The sequence below is a fragment of the Crocodylus siamensis genome, chromosome 11, assembly GCF_052110815.1.
Source record: "Crocodylus siamensis isolate JL-2025a chromosome 11, ASM5211081v1, whole genome shotgun sequence".
Lineage (NCBI taxonomy): Eukaryota > Metazoa > Chordata > Crocodylia > Crocodylidae > Crocodylus > Crocodylus siamensis.
This window is the reverse complement of record NC_143405.1, coordinates 27,815,913-27,842,291: the sequence shown is the minus strand read 5'-3', so window position 1 is coordinate 27,842,291 and position 26,379 is coordinate 27,815,913. Positions and strand designations below refer to the sequence as shown.

At 46.3% G+C, this 26,379-nt stretch overlaps 1 protein-coding gene across 3 annotated transcripts in view; it reads right to left on the bottom strand.

Moving 5' to 3' along the window:
* Positions 1-26,379, bottom strand: part of FANCD2 (FA complementation group D2) — a 170,659-nt gene that overhangs the window by 3,419 nt on the left and 140,861 nt on the right. For all 3 annotated transcript variants that reach the window (XM_090021350.1, XM_090021352.1, XM_090021351.1), the window contains exons 37-42: positions 25,172-25,265; positions 24,144-24,215; positions 10,428-10,466; positions 9,043-9,117; positions 4,245-4,319; positions 546-692 (exon numbers count right to left, since the gene is read on the bottom strand). In XM_090021350.1, coding sequence (XP_089877476.1) covers positions 546-692; positions 4,245-4,319; positions 9,043-9,117; positions 10,428-10,466; positions 24,144-24,215; positions 25,172-25,265 — 502 coding nt within the window. The remainder of the gene's footprint in view (positions 1-545; positions 693-4,244; positions 4,320-9,042; positions 9,118-10,427; positions 10,467-24,143; positions 24,216-25,171; positions 25,266-26,379) is intronic.

The following is a 26,379-nucleotide window of genomic DNA, read 5'->3' as shown; positions in this document are numbered from 1 at the left end:
GGAAAGGAGGGCCAGGACCTCTGCTTGTCTCTAGCTAGTTAAGCATTTAACAGATGCAGACATTTTTTGGTGCAGGTCATCAGTGTGGTGCGAAAATGAGTACTCAAACATGTTTGGACAGCACTTAAATTTCTGGGGTGGTGCTCCACAAAATGGTGGCTACAGTGCACATTGGCCCCTAGCATTTAAAACTTGAGGTCACAAGTGAGACAGAATCTGCGACTCCAGGACAGCAGAACTGGGACCGAGTCACAGAAGGTCAGCCTGCAGAGCCAGGGAATGATAGGAAGCAAAATGGGATGCCAGTGGGCTGACCAACAACCTATGTAAGATTAGAACAAATACAACTTAAAGCACTTCAGAATGAATGCATTTCATATGAGGTCATTATCATTTGGTTCAGACTGATTTGTAGTATGGTATCATGTGTCATTTGTCCTTTCATTTTCTATAGTATTTTAAGGTACTTACTTGATATGTGAAATTTGATTAGAACATATCAAAAGCAAAACAAAGCACTACTCTGCTGGACTGATAATCCTTACCTGCAGGTCTCTGTTTTTGAGGATGCCCACCCAGAATGCTTCCTGGCAGTGGTTAAAGGCCAGCATTGCTTTCACTCGGTACACAAACTGCTCCAGTGTTTTCTTCAATAAAGGCACATGATTGGTCAGTCCTACATCTTGGTGAATCTAAATTTAAAACAAATGTGCACACAATCAGGTTACACAAGTTAAATCTTACTAGTTAAAATCTAGGAAGTAGGAGCTTTTGGTGTAAAAAAAGCCCAGATGTATATGTAAGCATTGTAGTTATTCTCATGACAACTTGAACAGTTTATCCAAAGTTGTATTGGTCAGCAATGTTACACTGATAGGAATGGAAGCACCATAGGGCACATCCAGACAAGGCTGCATCTCAAAGCAGTTTGAGACATGGCAAGAGGCACACTGGGAACAAAAAAATGTTCCCCGCACTGCATATTTGCAGCACAGGCTCAAAAGTTGATAGCTGAATATCCAGGTATCAATCCCCCACCTCCACCCCCTGAAAAAAGCAGGACAGGGCATGGGCCAGGACTATGCCTGGATGCAACTGGAGGCTCGGGTCCTCCACAGAAATGCTCTGGTAGCCGGCCAGAGCGTCTATATGCCTGCCCCTTGCCCCAATGCTGCAGCACACTGCCTGCCCGTGCAGAGCAAACAGCAATGCGGGCTGCAACGACCTGGACCTGGGCTCCATTTCAGGTAAGTAGAGGATGCAGGGGGCTGCGGAGGGACCATGGCAGAGGGCAACTCAGGAGGAGTGGGTCCCCTTCCTGCCTACCTCCCACAGGGCCCACACGCACAGCTCACCGGCAGCAGCAGTGGCCATCAGGGTACTCAGGGCCTCCTGGCATAGCCCCCCTGTGGGGCAGTGGGGGCAGCATGGCTCTGCCCTGGCAGCCTGGCACGTGGCACTGCCTGTGCCATATCACATGGGCCCTGCCTGGCTCAGTGTGGTGTTGTGTGCTTTCAGGCAGCTCTGGACCGCTTGGGCTGTCACCCGGGGCCCCGTGCCACTTGTGTAGACTGCCTGTCATACCAGGCCAGGTCCTACATGCACGAAAGCAGGCCGGTCTGATGGTATGTGGAGCCCACGCACTCAGGACCCGACCCAGCACAACAGGCAGTCCCCGCGAGCAGTGTGGGGCCCTGGGTGACAGCCCAAGAGGCCCAGAGCTGCCCAAAAGTACACAGTGCCGCACTGAGCTGGATGGGGCCTGAGTGATATGGCACAGGCAGCATCAGGTGCCAGGTGGCTGGGGCTGAGCTGTGTTGGCCCCCACTACCCTGCACTGCACAGGGGCTGTGCCAGCAGGCACTGAGCACCCCGATGGCCACTACTGCTGCTGGTGAGCTGTGGGCCATGTGGGAGAGCTGGGGCTCTGCAGGGGGCGGCAATCCATGTGCTATGTGGGGGAGCTGTACCCTGTGGGGGGACAAGGGACCCACCCATCCTAAGCAACCTCCCCATACATTTCCCCCCGACACATGGTCCCCTCACATCTACCCACACACCCTATGCCCCCCCACATCTCTCTCCACACCCACCCACATCTCCCCACACCTCTCTCCTGCAAACTCCAAATCCCCACCCCCCTATCATGCACCAATCGTGCCCAGCTTCCTGACAGGATGAGACCTGCTGGCAGGAGCTGTGGCTGCAGGGGCAGCTGTCCTCACTTCCTACTTAGTGAAGGGGTCGAGGGAGCTCTAACCGTGCTATGATAAGAAAACCAAAAGCAAGCAGCAAATCATATAGATATTTAGAATTTATTTTATTATGACGATAGAGACACTGGTAGGCTTCCAAATTGCTTTAACATTGTAAATATATCAATAAAACATTGCCCAACTGATTTATTCTCTCCCTCTCTCTCCTGGTCTTTTTGTTTTAATTGTGGAAGAACAATGCATACTGTACATGGATGATATAAGTATAGTAATTAGAGATATATTTTTGATGGAAAGAGTGCTAAGGAATACATTAGAATATGGAGAAGCAATGGGGGCTACATTAGAGAGATCGAAAAGTACCACAATGGGAGTGTGGAATTGAAGGGACTTGGGGAAGCTGGACTTTCAAATAAGAAAGAGAGAGAAATCAGCTAGGGATCCTGCTGGATGCCAAACACAGAGGTAATACAGCATGGCAAGGATACAGCAAATAGTTTGGTTATGCTTCAGAAGGACATGGTCCTTTTGGTAGAAAGGTGGCAGCAGTTAAAGCTGTGTACTGCTGATTATTTTATATACAGGAACTGTATTCCCACATGGTGCCAGATAGCAAAATTACAGAGGGAAATATGTGTGTTCTTCTGGAATACCAAAAGAGAAAAATTGGCTAGAGCTGAATTGTACAAAACGCCACACACATACACACAGGTTCCCATCAACATGTTTGCCCAATGTAGGCCATGTGTTTTATAGTCATGCTCAGTGTTGGCTGAATTTAATCAACCTCATAGTTGGTTTCTGTTGCTGGGAACACATTGCTTTTGGCAGCAGTTTAATGACAAGCAATGTATTTAGTGAGATTTCCTTGTATTCAGTATATGAGGGGCTTTTTCCCCCATGCTAATCGGAGAGGGAAAAACTTGTTCTATGTTTGAGTAAATATGGTAACTGAATTAATTCTGTGAAGGGTGCAGTTGCTGCTGGAGCCCATCAGTTTAGCAAGAGGCTGGTTCTACCTGTTTTCCAGATAACAGGGACAAGAAACACTTTTGAGTGGGCCTATTGACCCCCCACTCAGGGTAGCTCACAACTAGTCTGCATATGAAAGTAAATGCAGAATAAGATAGGGTGCATATTTAGAACAGAAATTGCTATTCCTAACTAACTTCATGAGTGTACACTCTTCTTGTCGAAGAGGACTGTATTTTCCTATGATTATCTAATCCACTTTGAAAACAGATTAAGATAAACTCAGGAAAAGAAAGCAATCACACAGGGAACTAATTCAGAATAGCACTAAGCAATTCCTACATGTTTTTAAAAACCTAGAGAAGATCCCAGGCAAAACATTCCACTTGGCTGGAGTGAAGCTCGTTACTGAAAGGGAAGAAAAGGTCTTCAGAGAATGGTTGATGTTATTACTAGTTTCCTCAAAAGAATCTCAAACAACAAACGGTCCTGAAACTGTTAGGGCTGTCCACTCAGTTACGAATCCACCTCCTCTGTTAACAAAGGTCTCATGAAGGTGTTATGTTTCTAGTGTGGAAGAAACTCTCTTGCAAGAATGAACACCTGTAAGTTCTCTTCCCAGTTTGGTCCAGAAGCAGGGTGGAGCAGTTGGTCAATGCTCCCTTTGCTTCCCCAGATCATGGCCTGCCTGGTTGGGGGAAGAGGTGGGAGGCATTGCTCTCCTCTTCTATTCCTTTCCCCATCTAGTCCAGCCATGGAGCAGCAAAGCAAAGCCTTCCAGGCCTGTTCCCTAGGAATGCTTGTAGCTCTCTTGTAAAGAGACCTTTCTTTCCCAGAAATATTTCTAGCAGTGGAAATTTCTCAGAAATTTCCACTGCTAGAAGTAAACACCTGTTCAAGGCTGGAGACATTAGAAGCACCATGCCTTCAAGGTGAATCCGCTTGGACTCTAAAGACCTCTAGGCCCAGGGGCATGAGGTGTGGGACAAGAGAAAGGGGGAGAGAATAGGATCTTTCTGGGACAAAAGCAAGCATCACAAACTAGAATCTGCTTACCTTGGAATGGCCACACATATGATGAAGTTGCCTGGTGCTCAGCTGCAAGGATTTCAGCAAACTCTGCACATCCTCCTGTAACCAGAAGTTTTATAAGTCACTGACACTGGAGTATCAAACCCATCAGAATCTGTTGCTTATAAGAAGGATAACTTGAAAACCTGAACAATATCAATGATGTAACAGTCCTTCTAGTGCCTCAGAGATGTAAAACTATGTACACTCTGCTTGTCCACAGAAAATGTCAGATAAATGAGATGATGCAAGCACATGGGAACTGAGCTATGTACATGGGCAAGCAACTAACAGGTCTCATATAATCACAGCCTCTCTCAGCTCCTAGGTTCTGCACAACAGCTGAATCAACAGCTGAATCAAGCCAGAGATTTTGAACTGAATATATTCTCTTCACCCTTTACCACAAAATCTTGCACATTAAGTCTTATTTGAGAGGAAAACCCCCTGAAACTCTCCAAAGTCCTCCATGGTGTCGTAAGTCTGGGTCCCCAGGGTTGGCCGTGATGCTCCTGGCAGCTCTGTGACCATGCCGGCTCTGCCCCAAGGGTGCTCTGTTGTCTTTCCTGCCACGTCTTGATGGTAAAATAATGAATCAGGAAGCTGCCCATGGGCCTTTGCATGGCTCCAGTTGCTGAACCCCACAAGAACTCTCTGGTCCTTGGGCCCTTTGCTGGACCTCAATCCAGTACTGTGCTGTACGGGGCACCTTGAGCCTTACACTCCATGCCTCACGGGTGTTGCACAGATATTGTTACCCTGTTGGGGCCTCGGCCTACTTGGCCTCTGCCCCCGTAGTCTAGCTAAGCCTCCTAACCTAGCCGCACTGTGTCAGACCTGGCTTTGAGGCACTAGCTCTGATAAATCTCTTCCTGTCACTGGGCTCTCTGGTCCCCATGTAGCTGCGCCCCTCTGGCACTGGGCTTCTGGCCCTAGTCTGCTGCAACCTTCTGGCACCAGACTCTCCGGCCCCTTGTGTGCTCTGTGCTTTGCACACACTATGCCTACTACAGGTTCTATAACTATGTGAGCCCCAGGCCGGCTGCTGGCAGGGCGCTGGGTGATCACACACCCTCTCTGGGCACTAATGATGCCTCCATATCCCCCCCTCACAGCCTCATCCCAGACCACCAGTTCAGACAACAAAAACATAAGCCCCTGGGCTACAGCATAACAATAACAATGGAAGCATCACTCTGCCCTTTTAAAATGGCAAACTTCTCCCCTAGTACAGTGTGCCTCCTAGCCCTGGATATCTTATGCGCTCCTGGAGCCCTATAAGTCTTTCAGGCAACAGATCAAGCAACCAAATGTCTCTGGGTAACTCCTTCAGGCAGGAACTCCTTCCTTTGGTAGTTGCCAGAGAATTAACCCATCAGCCCCAGCCTTGGGTTTGTGTGTCCAGGGCCCTGCCTCCTTCAAGTCAGCTGACTGCCTGCAGGTGCCAGCTAATTACCTCATTAGCTTGTTGCTCAGGCAACCCACACCTGTGAGGCTTTTCCTAGCCTGCAGAACTCCCTGGCTAAGTTGCTTCTTTCCTTAAAGGAGCAGGCACATCTTAGTGCCCTGTGACGCATGGCAATTATAATTTTACAATCACCTTGCCTCATTGATTGAAATGCTGAAATAACTGAGCATTTGACCCCAAACTGCAGTGCTGGAATGTGGTCCCCTTACCTTTTTAACTCACAGGAATATATTACAGAGATGAGGCCAACATTTTTCCAAGCATGCGTGAGTGGAAGAAGCTACCTGCAGCCTGCCTAGGGGCTTGAGTAAGCCTGATTCGTTAGCATGAATCATAAACATGCCTGTTTTATCCAAAGACTGCTTTAGAAACGACCAACTGGACCCTGTATCTATTAAAGCAGCTGCAACCACCAGTGTTTTGGTGCCCAGATGTGTCCCAGTCAGGACACTTTCAAGCCTTAAGCCCTAGGAAACTATACAGCTCTTAGGATACTCTTGCCAGCAGGGTGGACTTGATTTAAATCATGATTTACATCACTGGTCAGGAAGCCTCGATTTAATCATTGTTTTCTACAAAAAGTGCATTCTTGTCTTGTTTGATATAACCTTTGTTTAAGGCTATGGAAATGGGCTTCAGGATATGTCATATACATTTCTCCTTAGCCCAATGTTGAGAACTTTGGCCACAACAATTCCATCTATTTTGTCATGATTTTCTTCACTAATTGTCATCAGATTGGGCCAGTTCCCAATATATCACTTAAAACAGTCCACCGCTGAGTTCCATCACACATCTTGTGGGAGAGTTAGTTTGGCTCTTCCTACTTTTTTCAGAGCAACTGCTGCAAAGTAGTTGTTACAGAAGTATTTTCAATTTCAACAAAATTCTGCTCAAAATGTTTCTCTTTTGTTTCTACTGTTACTCCCTTCTTGCATTTGTCTCCAGACTGCTCCTCCTTCCTAGATCTACTTCACCCCCAACAATCCTCTATTCATTTAACTTCTTGAAACTTTGCATTTTTAGAGAGAAGCAAGGGCTTGAATCTGTATATACAAACTTGCAGAGAGACAATAGAGCTAATGGGTAGATAATAATGTCTGTTATTTCTCATCTCCAAAGATGTTATCCCTGTGACAACTAAAACTAAGCATCACAGAGATGCTTAATGGGATCTTCTAGAGACTGAGCACTGAGTCCCATTGGGTAGAGTGGTTTTCTTTAATCTTTACTAATCTGTAGAGGAGCCTCTGGGAACCCCATGCGATTGGGCTCCTAATACAGTCCATGTCCTGTTGTGACCTATTTATAAAACTTTTCAGAAAAGGTTACATGTCTTAAACAACATATAATTACAAGTTATAATCCCTGTTCCATGATGATATCTTTGAGCCACGACATACCTTAAATTTAAACCATCTTTTTACAGGTTAATTAAATTTTTTAAAGTATCTTAACAAAAAACTAAAAAAAAAAGATTAAATAACAAAATTATTTAAATAAAAAAGATTTTTTTTTCATTTTTTTCCTTCTAAATCATTGATTTTTATCTACCCTGCTTGCCAGTGACCCTTTCAGTGACGATGCAGCTGACAGCATACGCACATATCATCTTCAGCCAAATGCTCCAGGTATTTTAAGGTTTTTTCCTGAATCAGCAAGGCCAACCAACTTCCCCTGTACAAGGTACCATCCTGTCTTGCCTGCAATGCTCCTAAATCCTATAGTCATAGTCCAGATCTAGAGGCAAGCAGAAAGCAGCAGCAAGAACGGAGAGATGTCCTTAACGCTCAGTGGCTATGATCTTACTTGCAATAGCAAATCAGCAGAGATAAGGTAATTGCTGTGGTACAAGAACAGCTAACAAGGTTGTGTTGCAGCTCCCAGGCTTATTACAAGAGGCACTAGTTTGGTTCCATTGCTTAAGTTGAATTGGAAGCTAAATGCTGCAAAGTTCTGTGCTCTCTATCCAAATGTACCCCAGCAGACAGCACTCTGGACTGCAGATTCTGTTTGTAAAAATGCCTAGAGATTATACCCCTATAAGTATGTCCATGCTCTGTTGCCTTTTACAGACAAATTAGCTCTGCTATTAGTGCCTCAGGCAGTTCAATTCCCACCAAAAAAACCCGAAAAACTTTAGCTTTTAATCACAGAAGTCATATCATATTAACAACATAAACAGAACAAACCAAAATCCTCCATCCTCTTCAGACTTTAGAAGAACAATTACTTTCCATTCTGGCTTTTCCCACACTCTAGCAGCCTAGCTTCTTTTCCTTGCAAGCCTGACTCTTCCTGTTCTCCTCTGGGTTTTAAGCTCCCAGTGGGTCATTCCCTCGTTAGCAGAATGCCCTATAGTTGAACACCCTTAAGAAGGCTGGCTGTCTCTTTACAGACAAATGACAGAGACACAGCATGAGATGTGTGACCTCTTAAGTTTTAACTATTATTACAGTGCACTGTTCCTGAGAACAAAACCAGACATAGAAAAACACCTGGTGCAGAACACAGCAACATCCCTGATAACCACCTTACTGTCCTCTTATACCCTATGTGTTGTCTGGCTAAATGCATCAATCAGTGTAAATGCACATCTCCTATTCCAGCATTAGATCCAGCTGGAGAATGGTTTCTGATGGAGTTCAACATTTTTAAGTAGGTTCACAATTCCGGGGTGCAGACAGAAATGCAGCTCCCAGCTGTAACTCAGAAGGATTTTTGTAAAGCATTCTGAGTTATAGCATTACCCCACACCAAACAGAAGTTCAGTATTGGTTCTCAGGGAGAGGGGGATCTAGTTGCAGCTGGGAGCCTGCAGCCAGGTTCCCATAGCAATGACCAGGTTCTCTGCCAGTGCTCCCTGTTTTCAGAATGGGAGGGGGAGGAAAGGCAGTGGAGGGAACTAATTTTTGGGGCTCCCCAGCTGGTGCTGGGGGGGGGTGACTTGGAGCCCCCCTCACCTGAGGGGGGCTGCAATACATCTACTCCCCTTCCACGGGGTGCTGAACCACCCCCAGATTGAACCCTCTCTGCTGCCTTTCCCCCTTCCCATCCTTAAAACATGGACAGGCTGGGAGCTCAGCAGACACAAGTTACAAATGATGCTACATTTTGGAACATCTTTATCTGAAACCTCATGCAATGAGGGGTCAAGTTTTCACCCAATTGGCCATTTTTTGAAGCTGTTTACAGCTGTGCACTTGTGTTTGGTCGCAGCTATAAACTACTTGTTCTGGCCAGATCAGGAGAAAATGGTTACTTCTGCCTGCACCTAAGGAGTCTGATTAAGTTCCAGTTGTGCCAAGTTCTTACCTTGTGCTTTTTAAAGCTGTGGTCCAGGAGAGGCATGGCAAGCTTCAGGAATGCTTCCACAAAGAGGCGGCCATACTACAAGCACAGACAGTTGATAAGTACATTGCATGATTATTTTTAACAGACAAACAAACTTGAATTCCTTTTTTGAATAAGCTGTAGTGAGTCCCACACTAGCTGGGAAGTCAGTTAACTAGTATCAGTGAAGTCAATCTCTTCTAAAATTCTATTACAGACCCCTCCTGAGTTTTGTGACAGATTTGGATACCCATGATTTTCAAGGGGTACCACTGTAATCCAATGTCAAACAAGACAGGTAGCTTTGTAGGGCAGGACTTCTTCCTTTGCTAGTGGATAAACCATCCAGTAAACACTGAGGCAGATATATCCTGAGTACAAAATGGAATAAGAATATATAGGACATAGATAGACCTGGAAAAGAAAAACAAAACAGCACTTACTAGAAGAGGAAGCATGTTAGTTTGACCTGGCTCCCCAGTGTCTGCATAGATGGGTCACTTCAGCAGGGCTTTTTGGTGCTTTTATCTAATTGCTTATTCAATCAGCGATTAGATAAAAGCACCAAAAAGCCCCACTGAAGCGCCCCATCTATACAGACATTGGGCACGCCAGGACAAATTAATGTGACGCCTCTTTAAATCATATTAAAGATTGTGCTTGGTGCAGGGGTGAAAGTAAACTGTTTGGGGGGGGGGGTTCACATCTGTAAGCCACATGTAGAATAATGAAGCAGCCAGTTTGTAACTCCCAGCTGAAATAGAGATACATGAAAGGATATGTAGTGCCTCCCTCTAGGTTAATCATAAAAGTTGCCTATGGTTGCCATTCTTGGTCTGGGACCTCTCCTCCACAGTTGACTGGGTATGGGGAAGGGAAGGGAAATAGAGGAGGATGGATGGGAAAAAAAAGCAGGAGAACCACAGAAGGGGAAAAACTGAGAGGAAACACTGGCAGTACAGCACCAATACGATCACACTGTCACTGTTGTTAGTGAGCTTTGGACAGGAATGATGGCAAACATTCTCAGAGCAAGGACATTTGGGCTAGAGAAAGAAATATTGTTTAAAAATTCATTTAACCACATTTGGTTAAATGATTAACCAATAACACAGCAGCTCAGGCAGCTGCTGCTAGGAGCCGCTCCTTGGGTCCTTTGACTGGAAGAAGGGGGCAGGGGAAGAGGAGGCAAGTCCAGGCAGACAACACAGCCCGCTGAAGCCCTGGGTTGGGAGGGAGAGAGAACCTGGAAAGCTAATTGGTTAACTGATGTCTGAGTCATTAGGCTGCTCCCTGTCTACTGAAAGAACAATCCAAAAAAGTCTGTGGTACAAGCTTCTTTTCTCTAGTCTTCTGTTCTTGCTTACCTTCAGACAGTTGCTGAGCACAGGTCTGCTGTCAAATACCTGCTTGGAGAAAATGAAAAATCATAAACTCAGGCTGTGGATAGGGGAAACAAACTTAACAAATTATGTAAAAACCAGCACTTGCTGGGTCATGCCACTCTGCTGGGTGTAGGACTGTGAAACTGGACTGAAATCATTCTTGGGTCTGAAGAGGGCAGGGGCTCTTATGTGGTTGTATGGACCTGTTTGTATGTCTGTGGGTTTGGGACACAATGGGGTGTTTAAGGTATTGTGTGTTTGGAGCTTTTGTTTAGGTGGGGTGCGACTAGAAGAGAGCATGGGGAGAAAGAGAGAGAGAACGATATTATAACCAGGTGTCAAGAAATTAAGTAGTCACAGCTTAACAAAAAGCACACTTACAACTGCAGAGACTGCCTAGGAAACAGAGTTCTTTTGAGATGTGCTATCCACATGGACTCTACTCTTGGTGACCTTATACCCCAGGCACGTAAGAGCAGATTCTTTTGGTAGCAGTCTATATCCATGGCCCAGATGTCTTTGTGTCCCTCTCCAAAAGTTAGACTAGTCTAGAGGGGTAGACTAGGCTTTACCAATCTAGAATCCCAGAGGAGAACTCTTGTATTGGCAGGGAAAGAGGGCAGATTGTAGAATTAATGTAGTAGACAAAAGTTCTTGCCAAATAAGTTATTGTAAGGTAACTAAGGTTTTGCCCTAGGCAAGTGTCCAAACCACTCTCTACTGGACTAAAATATGGGAGGGCTGTTTTCCATCTTCCCCCATTTTATTTTCAAAGGGTATGTGCCTCAGGTGGCTGTGGCTAGGTTCCAAAACCCTGCCTCTGGGGCTCTGGAAATAAGCATCAGCTCAGCCCTCCACTAGGTCACAGCTCATGAAGGAAAGCAGAGTAGCAAGGAAGGGGGCCCTACTGGGGAAAGACCTCTTACTGCTGGCCCTGACTGTAAGTTCCCATCTACATAAGGCTTTCTATTTCCTGAGAGAGCTGCCTGGACAATGAGGCTCCTGCTGCGCTTGGACTGCCCTGCTGTTTCCGTTTCATGGGATGACCTCTCCCTGTTGGATCTCCTGGCAGGAAGAGGGGCTATGAAGCATGGATCCTGAGGCAGTGGGGAAGAGTGGTGGGATGGTGGCCTGAGGGGACCACAGAGGAAGAGATGACTGAGGTGATGCAGACTTGACCTGCACCCCTAGCTGGTAGAGGGGCGGGAGCAGTGAGGATGGAGACAGACAGTGGAAGACAGTAGTTTGTGGTATGGATGAGGACCTGTCCTGCTTTTTTAGATGGACCATAAAGGCTTTTGAAGTTGGGCTGGAGTTTAGTCAGATGATTCTTCAGAAATTCCTAATGACAAAAAGGGAGTTCCTCAATAGGCACCTAATTAATTTAATTATATAATAGGAACCTAATAATATAATTATATAATTGTATTACTTATATATATATTATATACTATGTATTATATACATTATATGTAACTATATAATTATATAACTATAATTAATAGCTCTGCCTAAAGGCTGACTGGGACATTAGCTTTCAAGACCATAGTTCCTACACTGCTTTCTGAGAGACACGATCTTGGAAAGGACCCTACCCTTAATTTTTTTGATTTTTAGAGCAGCTGCTTGTGGAAAAAATCACCCCCCCCACCCCCATCTGCCTCACTGCTGCAAGAAGACAGCCTCTTCCCTCCTCCCCACCCCCATCTCATTTACTACTGAGTCTATGTGACTGTGTGGAGAAATTCCTGAGGGAAGGGGGGAGCTTGCTCATCCTGTGTGGCTCATGAAAGTGCAAAAATCATAATGAAGGACTGGCAAATACAAGAAGGGTTGAGAGGGGAGGTGAAAAATAAGGAAAGCGAAGAATCAAAGATGGGGCATGAGAGAGAACCTTTCTCTGTAGAGGCTTAACAATTGGAAAATTAAGGCCAAGGGTCCAAGATGGTGACAAGACTCAGCACTCAGGGGAGGGGAAAGGAAAAAAGCAAGGGAAAACAATGATGATGAGCTCCTTTGCAAAATGATACCTATCAGGTTGGTCATTGCTTCAATCAGTGTCAGAAGTATTCTAAGCATGAGTAAGTGAGGAGAAGTAGAGGCATTCCTGGCTCAAGCACGAACAGATATCATATGTCTGCAGGAATGTGGTATACCGGGGGAGAGGGTTATGGGCACTTTGAGGAGAGAAGGACCTGGGAACCTTCACAATGGCCTGGCACTAATGAAAATAGAGCATCTGGGGTGGTGGTTCTGGTGCGGAGCCCATAGATTAGAATTTGAAAGGTGATGGAAGTAGTGGGCAGGGGGATTTTACAGGTGAAATGTGAAGCAGATGGGAGGGTGTTTGTGATAATAAGTATATATGCCCTGGCAGAAAGGAAAGCCCAGTATGTGGTATTGAATATCTACCAATGAGCTTACCAGGATTCAAACCCAGTTTATTGCTGATAGATTTCAGCTGTCTTATATGCAGGCGGGAGATAAGAAAAGGAGAGAGAGGGAAGGAATGGGTAAAACCTCCATACTGTTGAAACAAATCATGGAGGAAAACAGACTGCAAGATATGGAAAAAAGGGGCCCAGAGGAGGAACTGACGTTCACGAGGGCTGACCTGACCAGAAAGTTTCACTCAAGAATTGATCTTTATCTTTTTGTCCAAGCACTGAGGGCTGAAGGGCTTTGAGATGGTGTCAAATTTCTTCTTGGACCATTTGATGTCAAAGACAAAGGTGGAGGTGGACGCTCACTTGGTGAAAGGGAATGGGCTTTGGATGCTTAATGTGGCACTCATGAAGGAGGAGGTCACAAGGGAATACAAAGACATATATAGGATGGAGAACACTGAAAGAGCATTATGAGCCACATGGTAGGTGAATGTGAAGAAGCATATGAAGGTTTTCTTTGGAAAGACTGGGAGAGAGAGGATATGAGGAGGGATGGCATATGAGGCAAGGAGGAATATGAGGTTTGTGGAATTTTTATGTATAATGGAACTGTTGCAAAGATAAGGAGTGATGGAGGGATATGTGGCATGCCTATACCCAGGGCAAATGGGGACTGAGCCAAGTGTGTAAAATATATAGATGATGTTAATGTCATCTGTCAAGTTCACCTATCCCTGGAAAGGGAACTGAGGCATACAGGTAAATATGGAAAGGTGGTGGCAACTAAGTTAGCAAAGAGTAGGTGCATGGTATGGGGATGTGAGGGATTTAAGCAGATTTTGGGTAAAGACCCTCAAAGAAGAGGGGTATGTGCCAGGAACTGATCTTGATCTAGGGCTGGAGAAACAGTGTAGGGGAAAGTAATCGATACAGTGGCACAGTTACTGGGACTCTGAAATTCACAGGAGCTGTGTTTGAATGGGAAAGTGAGGATAAACAAGGCATTGATTTTGCCATTACTGCTCTACACGGGGATTGTTTTCCCACCACAGTGGAGGATGGCAAGCAAGATCAGGAAGAAGTTGTGTACTTCCTGGAAGTCTCAGTGGAAATGCTTGGTGAAAGAAGGGCCATATAGGACACTGTTGTGGGAGATGGGTTTTTCCAGGTATGTTTTTATCTTTGCAAAATATATGAGATTTTGTTGCACCCGGGTGGTTGGAGGTAAATCCAAAGCACCATGTTTTATGAGATACCACAGGAAAGCTTTATGGAGATGTGGAGGATTGGCACATACCTAAAGACAACCTTGGACATTATAACTGTCAAAGTTTTATACTGTCCTGGAGGTGTTCAAGAATTGTAGCAAGTAGGTCCAGAAATCTTATGAAAACACCAGAAGATTCGTAAATTTATCCAGTCACCAGACCATTTCACTCTAGTGGGATATCTGAATGAGGGGAGATCATGTAGAGTGTGGAGTGACGTTTTTAAAACAGACTTCTTGAACGAGCACAGAAATTTCAAATAGCTGATGGCCCACCAGATCCTTCGAGTTTGGCAGTTGCAGAAGCCTTGGGGAGTGGATAGTAGAATCGAGTACCTGTGGGCCAACTGTAGAGAGGAAGAATCTCAGAGGCATGTCTTCTGGGAAGGATACAGAGAGGCCAAGGACCACAGTGGAATGCCTTCTTGAGATACTGGTAGGGATACAGATACAGATTGTGACAAGAGATGGTGCTGTGGGGAAAGTTCCTACAAGCTGGAAAAGTGTGTGCAAGAAGAGGATAAACTGATCATTTGTTTAAAGATGTGATTTGGAAACATTTGATTGCATATAGATGTGTACAGTAAAACCTGTACTATGCAAGGGAACAAGAAGAATCAGGGGAGGGAAAAGCTAAAAACAGGTGGCGGAGGGCCATGTGGGCAGTTCTGTTATGAATATTGTGCAAAATGTGGAATGTGCTATACTTGGGGCATTTTTTCTTGTACATAATATTGGTCAGTGAGGTTTTGTGTGTAACAGTGTTGAATTTAGGTTTTGAATGGGGAAATGAATGAATCTGGTTTTGGTCTGTTCTACTGAAGTGACAGAGATGTGCTTTAATGTTAAAAGTAATGAGTTCTTGGATTTAGGGGAAAGTTTGTCTTAAAATAGTGAAGCCCAGCCTTTCTTCCCCCTTGGGTCATATGGATGGTGCTCAGTCCGTCTGTGGGCCAGATCCAGTTGATGTGAAATACTTTGTTGTTCTGGTCTATGATTGTAACAGGGAACCCTTGCCCTGTTACTGGGAGAGGGCTGTGGGGCAAACAGGGACAGCAAGGGCCCTTTAAAAGCAGGGTTTTTATGGTTCAGGGGAATGAGAGCTCAGAGGGGGAAAAAACAGTTGTAAGGGCCATTAGGGTGAAGCCCCAGGTGGCAAGAAGAAGTGGGAAGAGGTAAGGAAGGTGCTTGTAATCACCAGTAGCCCTGTCCCAGGGCTAAGAAGAGATTAAAGCCAGCAGGCAGCTGGCAGGGCTACAAGGACTACTAAGCAACTCCTGTGCTAGGGTTGGTCCATAGGCCTGGCTGGCCAGAAAGGCTGGTGCTTGTGGCAGTAAAAGCCCTTACTTTCAGGCTAGGGAGGGTACGCTAGCCATGGCTGGGAAAGAGACAGAACCTGGAGGTACAGTAAGAGAAGTCCTTGGATGCAAATGTGGAGAATCTTTTTTTTCATTTGAGCAGACCCAGAAGGGGAAAGATTTAATTTCATTTTGGGGTTTGGTGTTGGGTTTTTTTGGTGTTATGACTACCCAAAGAGATGGTATTTTGTTGGAGTCAGGCTAGTAAGAACTGGAGGACAAGGAGCAGCTGTAATGGAAGGTTTGGAGGCCACATTTCAATAAAGTGCTCTGCAAGTTTGAATCCCCTTTAAACTTTAAATAATGGGTGTATAAGTATGTGCATAACAGTGTGCGTGCATAACTGTGTGTTAATATATTATGTATGTGTGTATAACTGTGTGTGTGTAGTTATGTGTGTATCTATAATCAATTGTGCATGTGTGTATGTAACTGTGCATATGTATAAGTATGTTTATGCATATAAAATATGTGATGTACACATACCTGTGTGTGGGTGCATAACTGTATGAGTGCATATAATTGTGTGTGTGTATAAATGCATGCATGTATATAAGTGTGTGTATAACCATGTATGTGTGTGCATAACTGGGTATAACAGTGTGTCTAGCACATTGTCTTTGTATGTATGTGTTTGTATAACTGCAAGTGCACATAACTGTGTGTGTGCATAAAATTGGGTGTATATGCATAAATGTATGCATGTGTGTAAAACTGTTTATAACTGGATGTGTATAACTGTGCATGTATAAGTGTGTTTGTATAATTGGATGTACACATGCATAAGTCTGAATGTGTGTAACTGCATGTTTGTGTAAAACTGCATGTATAAAAATTTGTGCATGAGTGCATAATATGTATGTATAAACATGTCTGTGTATAATATGTGGCAGAATGCCACCTCTGTGTCACCCCAAAAACTCTGCTATGTGATAATTTGGTTAACATGGTCACTGCAAAGGACAGACATCCCATGGGACCTTTAGGTAACCCCGAGTTGTAACCTGAGCTGGATACATTCTTGAGGGAAGGGAGAAACCTGCTCCCTCTGCCTATGAGACTGGTATCACATACCTGGGTGAGGGGCTTAGGCTTCCTATTGTTCTAAGCAATGCCAATCTACCCAGCAACCATTGATGGATTTCAAATTAGTTGGCTGGCAGCCAACAGTTGCTGGCCTCCATTGGACCAGGCAAATGAGGTCATAAGGGCTATATAAATTAAGGACTACCCAAGAAGAGGGGCAGTAGCCATGATGAAAAAAACTCAGAAGCTGGACCATCTGAAACGTGCTCTCTCTCTTGAAACTCATGATCAATGAACTGCCTGCCTCCAGAGGGAATCTTCACCTGCCTCTGGATGATACTTGTAAATAAGCTACCTGAGATCTAACTAGATATATAGCTTGCAGTAACTCAGATGTGTGATCAAAGCCTACCAAGCCACCCTGTTTGCTCTATGGGATTTCTTTGATATTGCTCTACCCTGTACCCTATTTCAAACCTACTCCTTGTAACCAATAAAGTTCTCCTTTGTACCTAGCATGGGAAACTTATTGGGAGAGGGGCTAGATTATGCCTTGGGGTCCCCTTGGTTCAGCTAAAGGAGACCACGATTTGTGCTTCAGACTAAGGGAAGCACCCCAAGTTCCCAAAGTGGGTTGAGTACCCTCAAGGGCTACTAGGCCTGTGTTTCCCAGGGGGCACAAAGCCAGGATCACTATAGATTTCATAGTCATTAGGGGCTGGAAGGGACTTCACGAGATCATCAAGTCCAGCCCCCTGCCATAGGCAGGAAGTCTGTGGGGATCAAATGATCCCAGCAAGATAAACATCCAAACACCTTTTGAATGAGTCCAGAGTAGGTGCTTGCACCACCTCCGGGGGGAGTCTGTTCCAGACCCTGGACACTTCAGACTGAAGAAGTTTTTCCTTATGTTCAATCTAAATCGGCCTTCTAGGAGTTTGTGGCCATTGGACCTTGTTATTCCTTGGGGAGCTCTGGTGAACAACTGTTCTCCCAGATCCTGATGCACTCCCCTTATGTACTTATAGGCTGCCACCAAGTCACCCCTGAGCCTTCTCTTCTCCAGGCTGAAGAGTCCCATGTCCCTCAGCCTCATAAGGTTTGCTCTCTTGGCCTTTGATCATACGGGTGGCTCTCCTTCTGGACTCTCTCAAGCCTATCCACTCCCTCCTGAAGCTGGGGGACCCAAAACTGGATGTACAGTACTCCAGTTGCGGCCTCACCAAGGCCAAGTAAAAGGAGGAGGATGACATCCCAGTTTTGCTAGAGAAGCATTGATGGATGCATGCCAGAGTTTGGTTAGCTTTGCTGGCATGGCATCATTGCATTGGTGGCTCATGTTCATCTTGTGGTCAATCAAGACCCCCAAGTCTCTTTCGGTCATGGTGCTAGCAAGCATAGCACTGCCGAGCCTATAAGTATGATGCTGGTTGTTCCTCCCAAGGTGGAGCACCCTGCACTTTCTCTACATTAAATGCCATCAGGTTTTGGTCCGCCCACCTTGCAAGGGTGTCCAGGTCAGTCTGTATCTCCAGCCTGTCTTCTAGTGTGGTTGCCCTTCCCCCATAGTTTAGTGTCATCCACAAACTTTACCAGTCTGCATCTGATGCCCGAATCCAGATCATTAATGAAGATGTTGAAAAGTACTGGCCTGAGAACTGAGCCCTGAGGGACTCCACTGGTCACCTTGCACCATGTTGATTTGCTCCCATCAACTAGTACTTGTTGGGTCCGACCCTGGAGCCAGTTCCCCAGCCATTGGACTGTGAGAGGGTCAAGGCACAGTTCCCCAGCTTAACCATGAGGACATCATGGGAGACCAAGTCAAAGGCTTTCTTGAAATCCAGGTATATGACATCAACCTCATCTCCCTTATCAAGGCAATGCATCACCTGGTCATAGAAGGTGATGAGGTTGGTCAGGCAAGACCTTCCAGTGACAAAGCCATGTTGGTTGGCATTCAGAAGGTTGCCTTCCATTAGCTTGTTGCTGATGGATCCCTTGATGATTTTCTTCCAGGATCTTTCCAGGAATGGACATCAGGCTGATTGGCCTGTAGTTCCCTGGATCTTCCTTCCTTTCCTTTTTTGAAGATTGGGACCACGCCGGCTCTTTTCTAGTCTTCCAGCACCTCACCCAAGTGCCACAAATTCTCAAATATCTTTGCCATAGGCGTGCTTATGATGTCTGCCAGCTCCTTCAAAATTCTCAGTGCATTCCTGTCCAGGCCTGCAGACTTATGGATGTCTAGCCTTTTGAGGTGTTCCCTCACCTGATCAATGTCAATTATGGGCCCATCTCCCACTCCCTGGAAGTTTTGCATTCTGTCTGACAGTGTGACCCCCTTGGGCAGGTGGAAAACTGATGCAAAGTATTTGTTTAGGAGATTGGCCTTTTCTTGGGCATCAGATGTCAGCTGCCCCATTTTATCTCACAGGGGTCCAATGTTGCCTTTGTTCTTTTTCCTACTTCCCACATATCTGAAGAAGGACTTTTTGTTGTCCTTGATTCTGATGGCTAGTCTGAGTTCAGTTTCTGCCTTGGCTTTTCTGAACTGCTTTCTACAGGTGCGGGCAAGTGTTGAGTAGTCCTCCTTGGTGATGATTCCCATTTTCCATTTGGTGTAGGCTTCTCTTTTAAGTTTCAGGAGGTCCAGCAGTTCCCTGTTTAGCCAAGGGGGCTTTTCTGCCCGTCTGACTGCATTTCCTGTGGGATGAGATGGACTTCCCTTGTGCTTCTAGGATTGTAGTTCTTAAGGAATAACCATTCCTCAAGGACTCCCCTTTCTAAGGGGGTGTGGCCTTTTAGTGCCTGACTGACCAATCTCCTGAGTTTGTGAAAGTCTGCCTTCCCAAAGTTGAGGATTTCTATTTTACTGGGGATTTGCCCACCCTGCATTGAAGAGAAGTGATCAGTTCATGGTCGCTGTCACCAAGCTTCCCCTCAATCCTCAGATTGCTCACCAGATCATCCCCTTTGGCCAGAACCAGATCCAGCAGTGCCTCTCCCCTAGCCTAACCTCATAGACCATCTGTGTTAGGTAGAGGTCATCAACGGAGGTAAGAAAGCTACTTGACCAGTCAGATTTGGCCATGTGCTCTTCCCAGATGATATTAGGGAAGTTGAAGTCCTCCATGACAATCATGTTTCGGGAGCATGTGGCCTCAGCCAGTTCCCTACTGAATTCTCAATCCAGTTCTTCTTAGTTGGGAGGTCTGTAATAGACTCCTACAGTTATATCCCCTTCCCCATGCTCTTCCCATATTTTAACCCAGAGGGTCTCAAGGCACCCTTCTTGGTTAGTGAACCGAGTTTGTAGAGTGGTGTACTGCTCCTTGACATAGAGACCTACACCCCTATCCCTCTTTCCAACACATCTCTCCTGTACCCACAGACCAGTCATAGGTAGAATCCCACCAGGTCTCCATTATCCCTACAAGATCATAATTTTTATTGGACAAGAGAAGGGTCAGTTCCTCTTGCTTGTTTCCCAAGCTCCTGGCATTTGTGTACAGGCAGCTGAGTCTGCCTTGGGAAACCCTAGGCTTCCTTGTGTGATGGGATGTGAACTTTCCTAGGGCTACTGTCAAAGTGGGTTCCCTTGGGCTACCCAAGCTGTTACTACTGAGATTGGCATGACCTGGGCTAGAACTGTTTATTGACTGCCTGTCCCCCAGCGATCTTAGTTTAAAGCCCTTTTGAGTAGGTCAGCTATTCTGGCTGAGAAGTGCTTCTTCCATTTCCAGGTGAGATGGAGGCCATCTCTTTCCAACAATTTGCTACCTCTCTCACTGAAGTGCGGACTGTGGTCAAGGGGTGTAGGTTTGACTGTGGTCAAAGAAGCCAAACCCCTTGCGATGTCACCATTGCCAGAATCTTCTGTTCACCTCACTGATGCACTTTTTCCTTCAGGGCCCATGACAGGGAGATCAAAGAAAAAAATACCTGAAACCCCCAGGCCCTTAAGCTCAGCCCCCAGAGCCCTAGTCATGTATGACCTGGCTGGGATTGCTCTGAGCTGCATCATTTGTGCCCATGTGGATGAGTAGCATGGGATGGTGGTCAGAGGGCCGGATGAGTTTGGGGATCCTCTCAGGTCACATCCCGGACATGAGCCCCAGGGAGGCAGCAGACCTCATGGGCTAAGGGGTCGGGGTGACAGATTGGGCCGTCTGTCCCCCTCAGGAGGGAATCAGACACCACAATTACCCTGTGTCTTCTTTTGGATGCACTTGCTGGTGGCCTTCCATCCTCACATGCTGAAGCTTGCAGCTTGCCTGGCTCTGCTGATGTGACAGCTTACCTCCAGCTGTGCTGGGGATCAAGGCCACCTCTCAAAGAAGGCCAACACAGATGATTAAAACCAGTATGGGATCCAATGTGCCAACTCTGCCTTCAAAAGACTGAATCACCATGTATGCAATGATCACGACACCTGGAGTTGAATAAAACTCCTACTATACAAGTCTATGGTAATCCCAGCTTTTCTCTATAACTGTGACATTTGGGTGACCTACCCCTGAAAAGCTTGGAATGCCATCTCCAGCACTACCTCTGGAAGATCCTTGGCATAAAGTGGGAGGATCTTTGCACAAATGCCAGTGTCCACACTGACGCTAACACCACCAGTATGAAAGCACTGATTATTCAACATCAGCTGCTGTGGACAGGGCACTGTGTGTGGATGCTTGAAATATGTTTACCAAAACAACTGTTATACTCCCAACTCAGCCTAGAACAAGGACACAAGGGGGCCAGAGGAAATGCTTCAAGGACACTCTCAAGGCAAACAATAAGAAATGATGGACTGACACCACAAATTTGGAAAAACTGGCCTGGGACAGAGCTACATAGTGACACCTTGTCAGAGAAGATGCTTTGAGGAAAACTTTCACCCTGGCAGCAGAAAAATGACAGAAATGGAAGAAAAGGAAACAAGACAGAGAAGTCTGTGGTCTGACCCTCCCTTTAAGCACTACTTGTGGTGTTTCCCAGAGTCTGACTCTAGGATCAGCTTTCTTAGCCATCAACGGACTCATCTACAACCCTTTGCTTGATCTGTGGGACTGATCATCCTTGATCATGAGGGATCAGTGCTGCCAGTGCCGATGAGGGGTGTGTGTGTGTGTGTGTGTGTAAAATACACACACACACACACACACTCTTGTACCTTCTTCAGCAATCCCTCACAGTTGAGAATGATAAGTCTTCCATGGTTGTTTTATCTATGTGTCTGAAGCTGGCTGATGAGGCTTATCTGGGATTGACAGACTCTACTAAATCAGACATGGGTTTCTGCATGGGGTGGGTGGCACTGGATATTTGATTTGGTCCAAAGCAAGATACATTTATACAGTGTGTTTGTGGGTATGTATATGAATAGATAGTGTGTGTGTGTGTGTGTGTGTGTGTGTGTGTGTGTGTGTGTACACAAACATATACATATATACACACACTAGCGAACTGCCCGTCAAGAATGCTGGGGGAGGGAGTGGAGGGGTCAGACCACTGCAACCCAGCACCCTGTGCTGCCGCCACCTCCCAGGAGCAGGGGTGATGGGGAGAAGCTTGCACATAGCTGCTATCACTCTGCATCCGGTTGCATGCCACTCCCCCCTCACCATCTCCCTCCCCCCGCATCTGGCTCTGCACCCTGCTCCGCTCCGCGTCCGGCCACGTCTCATCCCCACCCCATCTGCCTGGCCCACTCTGCTGGATGTCCCTCCCATCATTCTTGACGGGCATTCTTAATGCAGCACTGACTAGGGCCACACCCTGCTGGGAGCCATGACCCCAAAGAGTATTATGGACAGATGGACTAAGCCATTTATTTATTTATTTTTACACACACACACACACACACACACACACACACACACACACACACACACACACACACACACAGAGTCTTTGTGTGTGTGTGTGTGTGTGTGTATATATCAGCAGTTCCCAAATTGTGGGTCGTGACCCCAAATGGGGTTGCAACATCAGCAGATGGGGGGTCACGATAAATGTGCCCCCTGAGATTTCTGCATCCACAGGAGCATGTGGGGCTGCAGCTGGGCAGCACCAGCTCTGGGCAGGAGCCCTCTTTGTGTGGCTGAGCAGGTAGGACCCATTGTGGGAGGGAATGCTGCACTACTATGGCCACCAAGGTGAGGCACAGCAGTGGTGGTAGGGCAGAGTTGTGCCCATGTTACTGCTAGGTGAGCATGGGGTGCCTCAGCTTGGCCAACCATGGCAGTGCGGTGCTCTGTCCCTCCTGAGCAGGGTCCTGCCTACTGGGCTGTGAAGCACCTGGGGGGAGGGCAGCACGGTGGGAAACCCTAAGCAGGCAGCTCACATCCTCCCCACCACCACGGGCTGCACTCTGGCAGTGTGGAGATAGGGCAACCCTCCCACTGTCCAATGAGGTGAGCGCACGGTCACTGCCAGCATGGAGCTGATGCCGGGGCTGTGGATCCTGGCACAGCTGTTTTGCAGCCTGCCCACTGCCTGCTGCAGCTGCCTAGAGCCCAGGCTAGCTACAAACAGCTGTGCTGGGCTTTGGAGTCCAGTCATCAGCTCTGTGCAGGCAGTGGGAGAGAGGCCAGGGTTGTGCTGCCTCCCCCCACTGTCCGCTCCAAGGCGCACGTGCACCCGCTGGTATGGAGCTGATGCTGGAACCTGGAGCAGCTGGTTGCAGCCTTCCGGCTACCGCTGGCCCAGGCTCTGGGTAGCTGCTGCCAACCACAGAGTCCAGGCTGCTTGCAGAAGGGCTTGCAGCCTCCCAGCCGCCTGCTGAGAGCAGCCCAGGCTCCATGGCTGGCAGCAGCTGCCTAGAGCTCAGGCTGGTGGTGGTGTGCTGAGCAAAATGGCTTTGTGTTGCTGACCCCTGATCTAGGCTTTACGCCTATTTATGGAACTGAGAGACTCCTCCCTAGCTTGCTCCTGCAGCCATATGGCTAAAACTTGCAGCAGTTTCAAAACAGATAACATGCATCAATTCTGGAAGAACTAAAATTACAGGTATTATATGCAAATTACTACAGCTATGTTTATTTTAAAGTCAGTGTTTTCAAATCTGTTCCTCATTCCCATGTGCTCAGGGAGAGCAGAGTCTGAAAATAAGGGGCTGCCAGGGGAAGAAGTTGGATGGAGGTAGAGGGCAAGGGGGATACCTGACCCCTCAGATTTATTTTCCTTGCTGTAGCAGTGCAAGGGGGACAAATAAAGGCAAACCTCCCATAATTAGTTTCAATTAGATTCTATACCTGGAAAATTATAACAAGTGTATACATTTTCCATATATAAAATGTAATTATTGGAGGAGACTAATTATAATCAGGATCATCTTATATTCGAGTAAGTACAGAATATAAATTCATAATTTGTGTGTGTGTGCATATACAAAGAACTTTCAATAATCTTTGGACAAATGGCTGCATAAGGGAACCAGACTCAAAATGAGAGGTTCCGTTCAGTCCTAACTTCCTAAGAATGAGTAAATGTCAAAATGAAAGCTGAATGTGTTCTCTGTGCATATATATAACAACTGGGTCTAATTACATAACAACAGGCTATTTCTGCAGTGTAGTCTAATTCACATTATTTTCTTTGCATGCATTAGTATGGATGACCAGGGCTTTGCTGAGAAGGAAAAAGGAATATCTTGGCTCACCCTAACCAAGTTAACAAGGATATGGAAATCCCGCACTGCCACATTCCAACGCAGCAGCTTCTCTAGTTGTACCTAGGGAAGTAAAACACAGCAATCAAGAGGCATCATGCCCACAGAGGCACTGCATTTCCCTTCATATTGCTGGGTGCTACTGCAGTACCCACTATGCCTATAGACTAGAACAAGCAGCCCAAATCCTGGCAGAGCCCAAGCCGTGCTGCTAGTTAAAAGAGAAGGGACAAGCTCTTAAACAGGAACAAAAAGTGTTAAAATCTAAACCTCTTAACATGATCCATATTAAGATTAACGAGTAATGTAACAAAACCACTCCGAAGCAATTCTGGCTTTCTCTTCTGATAATTTTATACTCTCCTTCTATTCACCCTTGAAGCAGCTGCTGACAAATAAGTTTCCTGCTCTTGAGCATAATCCTTGCTCAGACGTTCAGCTATGTAGTCAATTAGACATAAGCTATAACTTTCCCTCTTGGCACTCAGTAAGATACTCATCCAGTAACCAGGCATCATAAAAATCATTAGGAATTAATCACGTTTAAGAGGGGTTGGTAACATTTTGGAGCAGGGGGTGCTTTGGTGGAGCTAAGCTTTGAAAACAGATCACTACCAATCCAGCCTGCACCACTGGTACAGCTGCAGTCACTACTCTCCAGTGCAGTGCTGCTGCCATCACTTCTCCCTACTACACAGCTGCCACACAGCTACAACCCCCAACTGGCAAAACATTCCTGCATCCCACCTGTCCCGACCAGATAAAATGGCTCTGCAGGCTGTATCTCCTGGTGTACAGCATGCTTGCCTAATTCTAAGTTACTCCATGTTCAGTAATTCTTTCTTAAATCTTCATGAAGGCTGTACAAACCCATCCTAATTAGGGCACAGGCACACAACACTATTTACTATGACAGATGAGTGCCAATGGCTTTCTACCTAGGCTGTTCTATCCTACAATTTACCATCCTGAGTTTTGCACAACTTTCCTGAAGATCTCAGGTGCGTTTGTTTTCCTACCTCACTTGAATCTGATGATTTTCCAGCAGGAATGCTTCTCACCGAACTCTCTAATTGAGCCATCATCACTCGAAAGAAAACCAGGAATGACTGCCTGGAAAGGAAAAACAGTCAAAAACACAAACACATACGATAATGATGTGCAGCATCATTGTTCTTCCCTAGAACAGTTTGAAAACTAAATGTTACCTGATTGGGCACATCTTTGTCATAAAGCAGCGGTGGCAGCTCATGTAATGTTGGTCTAAGTGCCCTGTACAGATACAGAATTTACTGATCCCAACTATTTCAGACAAATCCAATGCAGCCTCTTCCTGAAAGCATTTAATGATGGAATTTCCACATCTTCCCTAGACAGCTTGTCTCATTGTCTAACTCAGCCAGGCTGACGCAACATTTTTGGCCAGAGTGCTAAAAACACTGCAATGTCTACCTTGTAAGGTGCTGAAGTGCCAGCATGCCAGAAAAACAAAACCGGGGTGGTGGTAGGACACACTGCATATTAATATAGTTCATAATCATAAATGTTGGGGGGGGTGTCTTTTTTACAGTAAATACGAGGTTTTTTAAAAATTCTAAACCTGGTGACAATAAATAAAACTCCATACACTACCTTTGTTGTGCACTCTTTTTCTGTTAAGCATGTTGTGATGAGAGAGAGGGGAGAAGAAAGAAGAGGAGGGAAGGGGTGGGGAAGCAAGAGGGAGGAAAGAGCAGGGAAGAAAGGAGGAGGAAAAGAGAGAAAGAGGAAAAGAAAGAAGAAGAGAGAAAAAAAGGAAAAAGAGCAAAAGGGCGGGGAGGGAAAGAGGGGAAAGAAACTATGAGGACCAGCTGCCAGTGCCTGGCTGTCCACCCCCAGCACTGCAGGTGCACAGGCAAGCGGTGCTGGCATCGGGCGCACAAGGCAGTAGCAGCCAGTGCTACTGGTTTCCCTTCCCCTCCCTGGCACCCCAACAATGCAGGCAGGTGGGTGGGACAGAGGCAGCACCAGAGACCCCAGCCCCAGCCAGCAGTGCAGCACAAGCTGTTTGGGGCCCTGCTAGCACCCCTGGTGGATATTGGGGGGGGGGAGGGGGGCACATACCTCCCCTACAAGTTGCCCATGATTAGGGACAGGGGCAGCACCAGCCTCTTCCCCATGAGGCTGCACTGAGGGCATGAGCGGAGCAGGCTCAGTTGTGCAGGGCAGGCAGCGGCAACCCAGGGCG